General features: G+C 47.7%; 1 protein-coding gene across 1 annotated transcript in view; it reads right to left on the reverse strand.

Annotated features, from left to right (window-relative positions):
• Positions 1–1909: 1909 nt before the first annotated feature.
• parp3 (poly (ADP-ribose) polymerase family, member 3) overlaps positions 1910–13150 on the reverse strand; it is a 35101-nt gene continuing 23860 nt past the window's right edge. Inside the window, exons 8-11 of the mRNA XM_052018830.1 lie at positions 6852–6938; positions 6130–6307; positions 4869–5015; positions 1910–3785 (exon numbers count right to left, since the gene is read on the reverse strand). Of these exons, the coding sequence (XP_051874790.1) occupies positions 3616–3785; positions 4869–5015; positions 6130–6307; positions 6852–6938 (582 nt within the window). The 3' untranslated portion in view covers positions 1910–3615. The remainder of the gene's footprint in view (positions 3786–4868; positions 5016–6129; positions 6308–6851; positions 6939–13150) is intronic.

Consider the following 13150-nt stretch of genomic DNA (forward strand, 5'->3'; position numbering starts at 1 on the left):
TGTGAGATAGAGGGATATGCAGGAGGAAAGGGTTAGATAGTGTGAGGGTGGTTTGATGGACGGCACAACATGGTGGGCCGAAGGGCCTGTTTTGTGCTGTATGGTTCTCAACCTAAACCTATGCCCTCAAGTTCTTGATTCCCCAACCCTGGGAAAAAGACTGAATGGATTCACCCTATCTAAGCTCCTCACGATTTTATACACCTCTGTAAGGTCACCCCTGAGTCTCCTATGGTCCAATGAATAAAGTCCTAGGCTGTTCAACTTTTCTCCAGAACTCAGGGCCTCAAGTCCTGGTAATATCCTCCTAAATCTTTTCTGCACTCCTTCCAGCTTAATGGCATTTTTCCAATAATGGGGTGTACAAAACCTAACACAATATTCCAAGTGCGGCCTCACCAACGTCTTGTACAACTGCAACCTGTATTCCTAGAAACAGTTAGTGTGAATGATATAAGGGACGCCAGTGCAAGGAGTACAGCACCAGACATGCATCGTGTCATTGTCCTTTAAATTCCTGGGATAGTTTCATTTTAAGAGATGGAACATTGACCTGGCCTGTAGCAAAAACAGGGCTCAATGGACTCATGAACGACTGCCCTCCCCATACTCAGTGGGGAGGTTCTTAATTCATGTACGGGCTGTGTGCAGGCTCTGAGATTCTCTGACGTGTGACAGCTTCAGACCATAGACTCACTTAGCTGGAAGACTCCAGCAGTTCCCCCAGTACGACGAACGTTACCTCTGCCAAGGGACAGGGATCCCAGTTTGAGGAATGCCGTTTTGCTGACCTGGCCTAGGTCAGAAAGCTCAGGGGCGCACAGCCCAGGAGTTAGACACAGCAGGATTAGTGGGTAATCCAGGTCAAGGTAAGAATAGCAGGACTTGCGTTTATATGGAACCTGTCCTGGCTTCAGGATATCCTGAGGTGCTCCTAGCCGCTGTAATGCAGGAGACATTGCAGGCAATTTGAAAACAGCAAGTTCTCATAATTGTGAGAGGATAATCTGGCTGAGGGATAACTATTGGAAACAACTCCAACTCTTTATGGAATCTCACACCGAGTCGAGAGAGCAGGCAGGGCCTCTGATTAATGACACATCCACAGGGGGAACTTACAGCATTTGGGTGTGGGGTGTGTACTCGGACCTTGGGCTGAGGGATTGGACCCTCTAGGGTCTGAAGCAGGAGCTGAATGCAGTGTCTCACCCATGGCTGATACCCAGACGGTCACTGAGTGTCAGAGGGCTGAGGTGAGATTCAGAACCTCCAGCACAGTAGGGAGGGACTGTGGGAGCAGTCCAGTGAGGGAGCAGGGTAGGGACAGAGGGAGAGTAGTAGGAAGGGAGGGAGAAGTACAGGGAAGGAGGGATAACAGTTGAGGGAGAGGTGTACAGAGGGAGTGGGGTAGGGAGGGAGGGAGAAGAGTAGAAAGGGATGGAGTAGTGCAGGGAATGAGGGATTGATGCAGGGAAGAAGAGAGCCTTGCAGTGAGGATAAGATAAGAACTGATGGAGTGGTGTAGGGAGGGAATGGGGTAGGAAGAAAGGGAGGGTGTGGCATAGCAGGGAGGGAGAGCTAATAGCTGAGAGAGCAGTGTAGGGAGGAAGTAGTGTAGCAGGGAAGGAGCAACAAGGGTTCGACTGCTCCTGGGACCGGGGACAGCTCATCACCCACCCAGTGACCTGGAGGGGAGCAACATCTGGGCAGAACTCCAATCCTCCCTCAGGAGCGAACTACACTAACTGTGTGGAGTTACGTGTGAGGGAAGAGCTGGGTAGGAGGGAGGGCACGTTGTCATGAAGGACAGAAAGCAGCCTCATGAGTGAGGGGGAGTGGGAACTGGAAAAGGGAACACCAAAGGGAACAAAAGTACCTTCAGATGCAGACAATTCATCCAGTTCACCGCTAGAATAAGAGAATGCTTTAATAGTGCAAATACATCACCAAGACCATGCGGTCAGGACTAATAGAGCAGCTGGTTATAGGTACCAACTATAAGAGTGCAACATACCAACACAGAAAATCTTGCACCGAGCCATAGGCTGAGGTACAGGCAGAGGTGACTCCACAGGCAGGGTCCAGACACTGTGGCCAACACAGGGGCTATCAGTTGTACCTCCAGCAGAACCATTGAGCAGCAGGAACAAATCAGTGTCCTCCACCTTACCCAACCCCAGTTCAAAGGTCAGCTGGCAGCACACATCACCCAGCCTCCAGTTATGTCAGTTAGTCTCATGCTACTCACTCTCAGTGTGATGGAGAGAGGTGTCAGTTGCCTGGAGAAGGGCTGGGGGCCAGAGGAATGTCTGTTGACTATGGATCAGTTACATTGAAGGCCAAGATTGAAGCCCATCTGTCCACTCAAGGACCCGCAGGCCTGCAGCCTGAAACCTGGGGGACCTCGCCTCATCCTCCCTGCCCCAGCATCATTCTGCCGGCTGTCCCCAAGGGCCAAGGGAGGCTACTGGTGAAATAGCAGGAATAAAGCCTCAGGCATTCAGGGAGGGGTTAGTGCACAGACGAGAAATACAAACCAACTGTGAAAGTGCTTACTTTGGTTGTGTGAGAGTTAAAGTGCCAACATCGATGGGGGGCCTCGTGGAACCCAAGAGCAACACAACTGGAGTCAAAAAACAAACTGCAACTCAGCGGGTCAGGCAGCATCTGGGGAGGGAAATGGATCAGTTCATGCTTTGGGTCAAGACCCTTCACCTGGACTGCCAGCAGTTTGATTTTTTTGCCCCAGATTCCAGCATCTCCAGTGTCTACAACTGGAATCAGCTAGGAAAAGTGAATTTACTCATCACTGAATTCAACCTAACTGGGGTGCCTTGGTACCAGAATCCCCAAGTAACTCAGTGGGGCCTGGGGAAGGTCTGGGTGCTAATTCTCTCTGAGGCCCGGGCTTGACTTAGCAATTGGGTGAGGTACTCAGTGGGCCTGGGGAAGGATGTAGGTAGATTGTGGCATGGTGATTTAAACCCAGTTCAGCTCACTGAGTTACTCAGGGGAGATTTAGATTCTGACCCCGTCAGTTCAATGAGCCGCTCAGTCTATCCAGTGACCAAGCTGATCAGTGAGTGTCCTTGGGAAAGGTCTGGGAGCAGAAGTTGTCAGGTTACAAGTTTACTCAGTGTCCCGGTGAGGAAGGGCGGGGGGAGATGTATATCACAGCTGTCCACTGCATAAGCACCAGTATGGCTGGGTAAGGCCAAATATTCCAGGGCCTGGAACTCTCCAGTCAGTGACCAACATTAACCCAGCACTAGCATCACACTGGTGCTATTTGCTTGTCAGGATTGAAATGGGGCTGTCTGGGCAAATGAAGTCACTAAACAGCCCAGCTGAACAGGCCTGCACTTAGTGAAGAGAAAGAACTCAGTCTCAGTGCTCAGCCACAGCACTAATGTGATCTGTCCCACCTGTAGATGGGATCTCACTCCACCCTTTGGTACTGCAATGTAGAGAAGCAACAGTGGTTAAATAAGTGAAGTTCAAAAGCTGTTCTGGAGGACATCCAACCGTATGCAGGAAGAAAGAAAGCAAACTGAATGTTTCCGGGAAGCTGCCGGTGTGGGGGCCTCTCACGGTGGAGGAGCGCCAAGGGAACACTCAGAACTTCACTTGCACCAAGTAACGGAGGCGTGCCTGGCTCTCCTGGTAGATGACGTATTCGCTCTGGCTAAAGGAAGAGTTTTTGCCCAGCTTCATTGGCTTGGGTTTGCCTTGCGACACAATCACTCTCCTCCCATCTATGATTTGCACCTTGTCCTGTGAAGAATCTGCAAAGAACCAGATAGGAATAAAAAGCAGAAATCTTCCCCCCAACCTGTAGCCCACCTCATCCCACTCCCCCACCATCCATCATGTGAACAGACTCCATTGTATCAGACAGGCCAGGATACACTCCCAGCTGGAATATTTGTGGCACAGCTCAGAAATGCAATGCCAAATTCAGTTGTAGAGATGAGGAATATACCACAGAGTCATAGAGAGTTGCAGCACAGAACCAGGCCCTTCAGCCCACTGAGTCTGTGCCAATCATCAACCAGCCATTTCCACTAATCCTACAATTATCCCAATTTTTTTTTCATTCCAACCACTTTCTCATCAGCTCCTCACAGATTCTACCTATACACTAGGGGCAATTTAATTGGCCAATTAACCAACCAAAAAGGACTGAGCCTTGGCTGGGGAGTTTGGGCCCTGATGGAAGTGAGAACAATTTCCTGGGGCTGTCTCCCAATCAGTTTTCATTGGTCACTACAGAGCACAATGTGCATCAACATCCTGGCTGCAGACAGCCAGATCTCAAAAGTCAATATGGCATGAAAACAGGCCCTTCAGCCCACTGAGTCCGCACCAACCGTCTACCACCCATTTACACTAATCCTACATTAATCCAATTTTATTCTCCCCACATTTTCATCAACTTCCCCCAAGTCCCAATACTCACCTACACGCAAAGGGCAATTTACAGTGGCCATATAACCTACTAACCTCCACGTCTTTAAGATGTGGGAGGAAACCGGAGCACCTGGAGAAAACCCACGGACACACAGGAAGAATGTGCAAACTCCACACAGTCAGCATCAGAGGTCAGGATTGAACCTGGTTCTTCGGAGCTGTGAGGCAGTGGCTCTACCAGCTGCGCCACTGTGCTACCTGTCTACTCAAACTGGCCAAATGGGGAGTATTCAAAGGCTACCTTTGCTCTGGGAGCAAAGTCCAAGGAGAAATTTGGGTGTGAGGAGCATTTGCAAAAGGATGAGTCTAAGGATTGATTGATTGATAGTGTGTATATGTCTGTGTGTCTGCATGTAGGCTGAGAGGGGTAGCCATTATGAAGCATGGACTACTCGTACCTGGTTCAGTGCTGCCACGGGCAACAACACTGTCAAAGCCTGTGGGAGGGGTTCTTAGTTGTGAATTATCTCTTAAAATGTAATGAATGTTCCCCAGAGCCACTTCAGTCAGGAACATGATGCCTTCATTCTTGGATGTAAAACCAACTGCAAAAGAAAACAACAGCCTCAGAGTATAATGTTAATTTTTTACCAAACAACAATAATTTCTTGTAACTAGGAGGAAGTGATGACCATGATTATACAGCGATGAGGGTAATAATACACTTCTGTACAATAAAAATGGCAAAATAGAAGGATGGAGATTGGAATGATACAGTTCAAAAGAATCAAAATAACATGACTATGATAAGTGCAATCGAGCAAAGCAGCTTGGTGTTCCTTTACACAAGTCCTTAAAAGACAATGGGTCAAGGTTGTTAAAAACGCTACAACTTTTTAATTGGGTTTATAAATACTGGCAAGAAAATTAAAAGGCAGAACTTTTGGAGTCAGTGGTTTGGGTTTAGTGGAGAAATTCTGGACAAATCTCAGCCTCAGGGGTCAGGGTTTGTGTACCGACCTCAATAACAGCAATAGAGGTGAGCCTGAGATAAGGTACGGAGTTACAAGGAGAGTTACGCATATTCTCTGGACAAGGCTGACCTAACATGATGAGGAGGGGTTTCATGAGAAAAAATAATCTTGTCAATATGTTAATTACTTGCAATCAATGGTTTAAAACCAAAGGCAAAGATCTAACTAGGCAATGAGGAGAATTTTCCTTCACCCAGGGAGCTGTTTGGATCTGGGACTCACCATCTGAAAAGGTGATGGAAGCTGGTTATTTTCAAGGAGAGATGGGCAGATATTTGAGAGTGGAGAAATTACAGGATTACAGATAATATACAAGGTTGTAGGACATAGTGGGATTACTCTTTCAAAGACCAGCACAGAATGATGGGCTGAATAGACTTATTCTGTGCAGCTGCTTTCTTTGCACCTCATAGTTATTTCAGCTATGGCTCAGGACAGAGTACTTGTGATGCCAACAATGAGATTATCTGCATTGTAGCAGGGATAAATCTGGCCAGTGCACCAGGGAAAACTCCCAGTAACATGATGGGACCTTCTGTCCTCTGAGAAGGTGTTGAGGCTTTGTTAGAAAACTCATCCAACAGAGAGCACCTCCAACAGTAAGTGCTGCACAGAACAGCCCAGTTTCACCAGCCTCCACTGACGACAATCGGTGAGGTGATAGCAGTGTGGATGGTGCCATTACCATATGCTGATGATTTGCTGTTTTCTGATGCGAAGTAGATCCCTTTGCCGACACGGCCCCCTGAATGCGGCATGATCCTCAGCCCGGTTTTCAGGATGGCAGCAACAACAGCGATGTTGGTCCCATGCCATAGGAGGCGACGGTGCTCTATGTTCTGGTGTTCCTTGTAACGTTCGCCCTGGAAACACAGGAACAGAGTGAACTTGTGTTGGCTGCAGGGTTGAGACCATCACTGCCCACTGACACCCAGGCCCGGCTCCCACCCATCCCAGGTACCCAGGCCCGGCTCCCACCCATCCTGGGCACCCAGCTCCTGTATTATCCTGTTCCTTAGGCAGTTGCTGGTCATCATTCTCTGTTCCAAGTGTTGTTGGGTAAAGGATAATTGCTACTTTTCTTGCTCTTGGTCTTGGTGTCAAACATTTGGTGAGCCATCAAAGTATGGGTCAGATATTGAGTAAAGAATCCTCTAAACTGTCCCATTCAACAGCCCTTGGTCAGGTTAAGTGGGGTTAGATACAAGTAAGGCACCCTGTATTTTCACTAGATTTTCCACATTGCACACTCTTCTCTGTGCCTCACCCACAGGGACAGATAGCTTCCTACAACCTCGACAGGCCAGTTGCACACTTCATGGCAAAAGCAGCAGCACTGGCCTCAGGAGGGACTTTGGTTCCTCCATTATGGTTGGGCACCACACAAGTATCTGCCCATGAGCTCACCTCTCCTTCTCTGTCCAACTTCCAGACATTGATGACCTTCAGGGACCTGTATGTGGGACCAGTTGCATCCACATATTTCTTAACCACCTGCAAGGAAACAAAACAAAAGAAAAGCAGGAATGATTTGGGATGCTATTACCCGCAGCTGGCAATGAAACTAAATACACCCCTCACCACCACATCAACATGCTTTCAACAAGGTGGTTCCAGAGACTGTGTGCTGTTGGAGGATAGGTGGGATTAATCATGCTGATACCAAAACTGCCTGCTCACCAGAACTGCCTGAATAAAATGCAACTACTGACTCAACAACCGATGCCAGACCCAGAGATTCCCCAACAACGGAGCTTTGCCAGGCAGATTCTCCATTCACCCACACCCCAGGTTGGTGATGCCAACCATCTCCCAGTATCGTGGCATCCTGAAGGGGGCTGTGAATGACTCTCAGTAACAGCTGCTCAGTCATCAGCCCATCTCTCCATTTCCACTTTGGTTCCCTGCTCCTCCCCTGTCCAAGGCCAGAAAGGGGTGAGGAAGCTCCAAACCCCTTTTGGAATCCATCACCTTGCTCCAGGAGAATGCTGAGCTCCAGGAAGCTTCTGGCTACATGGTGGGATTCAAGCAAGACATTTGAGGGGCAGGCAGGGAAGAACTTCCTGGCAGACCCAAGTGGTCCCCCAAAACAGCACTTTGATTCATGGGAGTGGGTGTGAGTGGAGGAAAGAGCATGGGGGGAGGAGAGAGGCAAGTCCACATGACCTCACATCCCTACCTGCCTCCAAAACCTATGACAGTCCTGCATTATTCCTCGGTAGTTTAATGCCCTTGGGGGAACAGGGCAAGAACCAGCTAAGTTCCAAAACTAAAGTACAGATCTCATATATTTAATGAAACTTGTCAATTCGTAACAGAAACTACTCATGAATTACAGTGCTGTGTGAAGTCAGTCTGGAGGGTGGTCTCACAAACAGTCATACCTGAAACAGACTCCGGACTGTGCAGAAGTGTTAACAGGTTCTACCCTTGCCTATAACATCCTTTCAAATACACTTCCTCTAGGGTTTGGGGTTGAGATTGAATGCGATTTGACCATGATATGGTGGGGGGGGCAGGTTATTGGTTGGATGTGGAGTTGGGGGGTAATTTGTTTGTGTTAGGGATTTGATGGGATGAGGGATATTGGGGGCGACTTGTTGGCAGGGAGAGTAGGGTGCCAGTAACTATCTGGAGGGGAGGGGAGATGTGGGAAACTCTTGAAGTATCAAATGTCTGGTGCTAAAAGGCTGGTGGTGTGGGTTTTACGAGATAGAGGGGGGTTGGGGTTCATTTGATGAAAGAGGTTAATTTGTTGGTGATGTAGTACAGTTTTTTTGCTTAGGAGGAGTTAGTGATAATGAGGGTGAGGGGGGGTTGATACCGTATTGGTGAGATATGTTGGAACAAAGAGGATTTGTGAGTGATTTATTAACAGTAATCTGGTGAGGTGCTTCTTCTGGAGATAGGCACTTAAGGGAGGTGCTGGATGTTGAAAGTATTTTTTTTGGGATGAGCCAGGATTCTGGACAACATGTTGGAGAAGAGGGTGTTGGAGATAATTTCCCAATGGACAGGCTGGAACAATATTCGGAGGTGACCACAAACTAGATGCTGGAGGAACAGATGTGGTTCAGGCAGCATCTGTCAAGGGAAGTGGACAGTCAACATTTTGGGTCAGGACCCTTCATCTGGACTGAAAGATAGAGGAGAGGTAATCAGTATAAAGCGGTGGAGGGAAGGGGTGGGGCAAGAGCTGGCAAGTGAGAGGTGGATCCAGGTGAGGAGGGGTGGTGTGATTTGTGTTTGAGGCAATGTGTTGGAGGTGATGGGAGCTGGGGTTAATTTTCCAGCGACGAGAGAGCGGAGAGTGCCGGAAAATAACGAGCGAGTTTTTTTTTTCTCTTTCTAGCGTTCGGGACAGCGGCGAGTGACTGCGCAGGTGCGTGACGTCACTCGGAAGCGCGCGGGCGATTTAAAAAGCAGACGAGCATATCCAGCGGGCAGCGTCGGAGCGGGCAGCGGAGTGTGAGGGAGCAGAGTGGGTTAGGCTTTGGCTCAACGGGCTTCGGCGAGAGCGGGAAAGAGGCGAGATTATAGAGAGGGGGTAAGTTATTAATTTAGTTTAGTTGTTGAGCTCAGTGATATTCAGCAGTATGCATCTGGGATTAGTGTTGTGTTTGGAGTGTCAGATGTGGGGCCCCTGGGAGACGACCAGACTCCCTGATAACTACATCTGCGCAAAGTGCACAGAGATGCGGCTCCTCAAGGAACGGATTGAGAGTCTGGAGCAGCAGCTGGATGACCTTCGGTTGGTTAGGGAGAGCGAGCAGGAGATAGACAGGAGTTATAAAGAATATGTAGACAGCACCTCAGTGGCGGTCCCCCTCAAAAACCGATATCTCATTTTAGATTCGGTTGGAGAGGATGACTTCATAGAGGAAGACCTCAGCAGCCAGGACCTTGGCACCGTGTCTGGTACTGTGGTCCAGCAGAGGAAGCGAAATGCAGTGGTTATTGGGGATTCGATAGTAAGGGGTACGGATAGCAGATTCTGTGATACCGACAATGAGTCTCGGATGGTGTGTTGCCTCCCTGGTGCCAGGGCACGGGATATCACGGACCGTGTCGAGAATATTCTGAGAGGGGAGGGTGAGCAGCCAGAAGTCTTGGTACATGTAGGTACCAGTGATGTAGGTAGAAAAAGAGAAGAGGTCCTGAAGGAGGAATACAGGGCATTAGGGAGAAGGTTGAGAAGTAGGACCTCAAGGGTAGTAATCTCAGGACTACTACCCATGCCACGTGTCAATGACAGGAAGAATAGAAAGCTCTGGCAGATGAATGCGTGGCTGAGTGACTGGTGCAAGGGGCAGGGCTTCAGATTCTTGGATACCTGGGACCTTTTTTGGGGGAGGCAAGACCTATTTGCTAAGGATGGGTTGCACCTAAACTCCAAAGGGTCCAATATCCTGGCGGGAATGTTTAATTTAGTTGTAGGGGAGGGTTTAAACTGATCTGGCAGGGGGATGGTAACCAGGATGCTAGGTTACAAGATGCTAAGGTGAGGGAGGAAGTGTATAGAAACGAATCCAATGAGGATGGCAAGAAGGACAGGCAGGTGATAAGTCAGGATAATTTACTGAATAATAGAAGTACAACAAATCAGGATGTTAGGATACAGAATGTTAGGATCGGGGATGAGGATGTTAGGATACCGAATGTTAGGATAGGGGATGAGGTCTACAGGAACATGTCTAAGATAGTAGGTAGCGAAGATAGTAAGAAGGATGGACAGGTGGAAAGTCAGGATAATCTGCTGAACAATAGAAGTACAATAAAATCAATAGCAGATACCAGTCTAAACGTACTATATTTAAATGCACGTAGCATCAGGAATAAAGTAGATGACCTAGTGGCACAACTACAGGTTAATAAATATGACATCGTTGCAATCACTGAGTCGTGGCTTCATGATGGATGTGATTGGGAACTGAATGTCAAGGGGTACACAGTGTATAGGAAGGACAGGCGGGTAGGCAGAGGGGGAGGTGTGGCCATGATGGTTAGTAGCGATATAAAATCAATAGAAAGGAAGGACATTGGGTCGGAGGAAGTGGAATCCTTATGGGTGGAGCTAAGAAATAGCAAGGGTAAAAGGACAATAGTAGCAGTCATATATAGGCCCCCTAACAGCAGTCAGGAAGTGGACCATAAGTTGCAGATTGAGATAGAAAAAGCGTGCCAGAGTGACAATGTGAAGATAATTATGGGGGATTTTAACATGAAGGTGGACTGGGAAATCCAGCAAGGCGGTAGAACTCAGGAGAGTGAGTTTGTGGAATGTCTAAGGGATGTTTTTCTGGAGCAACTTATTGAGGAGCCCACCAGGGGATCGGCTGTTTTGGTTTGGGTGCTGTGTAGTGAACCCGAGGTGATTAGGGAACTAAAGGTAAAGGAACCACTGGGAACAAGTGATCACAATATGATTGAGTTTAGTTTCAAGTTTGAGAAGGAGAAGCTGATAACTGGTGTATCGATATTTCAGTGGAATAAGGGAAATTACAAAGGTATGAGAGAAGAGTTGGCCCAAATTGATTGGAGGAGTAAGTTAGCTGGAGGGACGGCGGAGGAGAAATGGAAGAAATTTCTACAGGAAATAAGGAAAATGCAGGATAGATATATTCCAAGAAAAAAGGTGGTTTTGAATGGAAAAAAGGCACAGATGTGGATAACGAGGAAGGTGAAGGATAAAATAAAAGCAAAAGGGGCGGCGTACAAAGTAGCAAAAATTAGTGGGAAAACAGAAGATTGGAAAGTTTTTAAAAATCTGCAGAGAGAAACTAAGAAGGTCATTAGGAAAGCAAAGATGAGTTATGAAAGGAAGCTGTCGGACAACATTCGGAAGGACTCTAAGAGCTTTTTTAAATACATAAGGAATAAAAGAGAGACACGGGTTGACATAGGACCAATTGATAACGGTGCAGGAGGTATTATAATGGACGATAGTGAGATGGCAAGGGAATTGAATGAATATTTTGCATCGGTCTTCACCGTGGAGGACATAAGCAATGTGCCCGTTAGTCAGGAGTCTCACGAATTGGAACTGAGTTCAGTTGAGATTACTAGGGAGAAGGTGCTAGGAAAACTAAAGGGGCTTAAGACTGATAAGTCTCCCGGACCGGATGAGGTGCATCCCCGGGTTCTGAAGGAGGTGGCTGTAGAGATAGCGGAGGCATTGGTGATTATTTTCCAGGAATCGATAGATTCTGGCATGGTTCCGGAGGACTGGAGGGTAGCGAATGTAGTTCCGTTGTATAAGAAAGGTGGGAGGCAGCACAAAGGAAATTACAGACCTATTAGTCTGACGTCAGTGGTGGGAAAATTATTGGAATCTATCCTCAAGGAGGAGGTTACCGAATACCTAGAGGCGCAAGGCAAGATTGGACCTAGTCAACATGGTTTTGTGAAGGGGAGGTCCTGTCTGACCAACCTATTGGAGTTTTTTGAAGAAATCACAGGTAGGGTGGATAAGGGAGAGGCGGTAGATGTTGTGTATTTAGACTTTCAAAAGGCCTTCGATAAGGTGCCTCACAAGAGACTGATTAATAAGATGAGAGGTCATGGAATTATGGGTAGGATAGCAGAATGGGTGGAGCAGTGGCTGGTTGGCAGGAAGCAAAGGGTGGAAATAAAAGGATCTCGTTCTGGTTGGTTACCGGTTACTAGTGGTGTGCCGCAGGGGTCGGTGTTGGGGCCGCTCCTTTTTACCTTGTACATCAATGATTTGGACGATGGAATAAATGGTTGTGTGGCTAAGTTTGCGGATGACACCAAGATAAGTGGAGGAGTAGGGAGCATAGAGGAAATAGAAAGGATGCAGAGGGACCTAGACAGTTTAGGAGAATGGGCAAGGAAATGGCAGATGAGATTCAATGTTGAGAAATGTGCAGTTGTACACTTTGGAAGCAGAAATAAGCGGGTAGATTATTATCTAGAAGGAGAGAAGATTGAAAGTACGGTAGTACAAAGGGACTTGGGGGTACTCGTACAAGATATCTTAAAAGTTAACCACCAGGTTGGATCGGTGGTTAAGAAAGCGAATGCTATGTTGGCATTCATCTCGAGAGGTATAGTGTATAAAAGTAAGGAAGTGTTGATGAGGCTCTACGGGGCACTAATGAGGCCTCATTTGGAATACTGTGCGCAGTTTTGGGCCCCACATCTTAGGAAGGATGTGCTGACGTTGGAGAGGGTTCAGAGGAGATTTACGAGAATGATTCCGGGAATGAAAGGGCTTACGTATGATGAGCGTTTGTCGGCTCTTGGACTGTACTCGCTGGAGTACAGAAGGATGAGAGGGGACCTCGTAGCGACATTTAAAATGTTGACAGGAAAGGATAGAGTAGATGTGGCTAGGCTGTTTCCCTTGGTGGGCGAGTCCAGGACCAGAGGGCACAATCTTAGAATTAGAGGGTACAGTTTCAAGACAGAGATGAGGAGAAATTTCTTTGCCCAGAGGGTGGTGAAATTGTGGAACTCCTTGCCACGCACAGCAGTGGAGGCCAGATCAGTGGGGGTGTTCAAGGAGGAGATAGACAGATATCTAAATAGTCAGGGTATCAAGGGATATGGGGATAAGGCTGGAAAATGGGATTAGAATAGTTTTTTTTTCCCACCCCATTTCTTTTTCCCTTTTCCTTGGAGCAGACTCGATGGGCCGAATGGCCTGCTTCTGCTCCCTTGTCTTGTGATCTTGTGAATATAAC

This window comes from Pristis pectinata, chromosome 6, assembly GCF_009764475.1.
Source record: "Pristis pectinata isolate sPriPec2 chromosome 6, sPriPec2.1.pri, whole genome shotgun sequence".
Taxonomy (NCBI): domain Eukaryota; kingdom Metazoa; phylum Chordata; class Chondrichthyes; order Rhinopristiformes; family Pristidae; genus Pristis; species Pristis pectinata.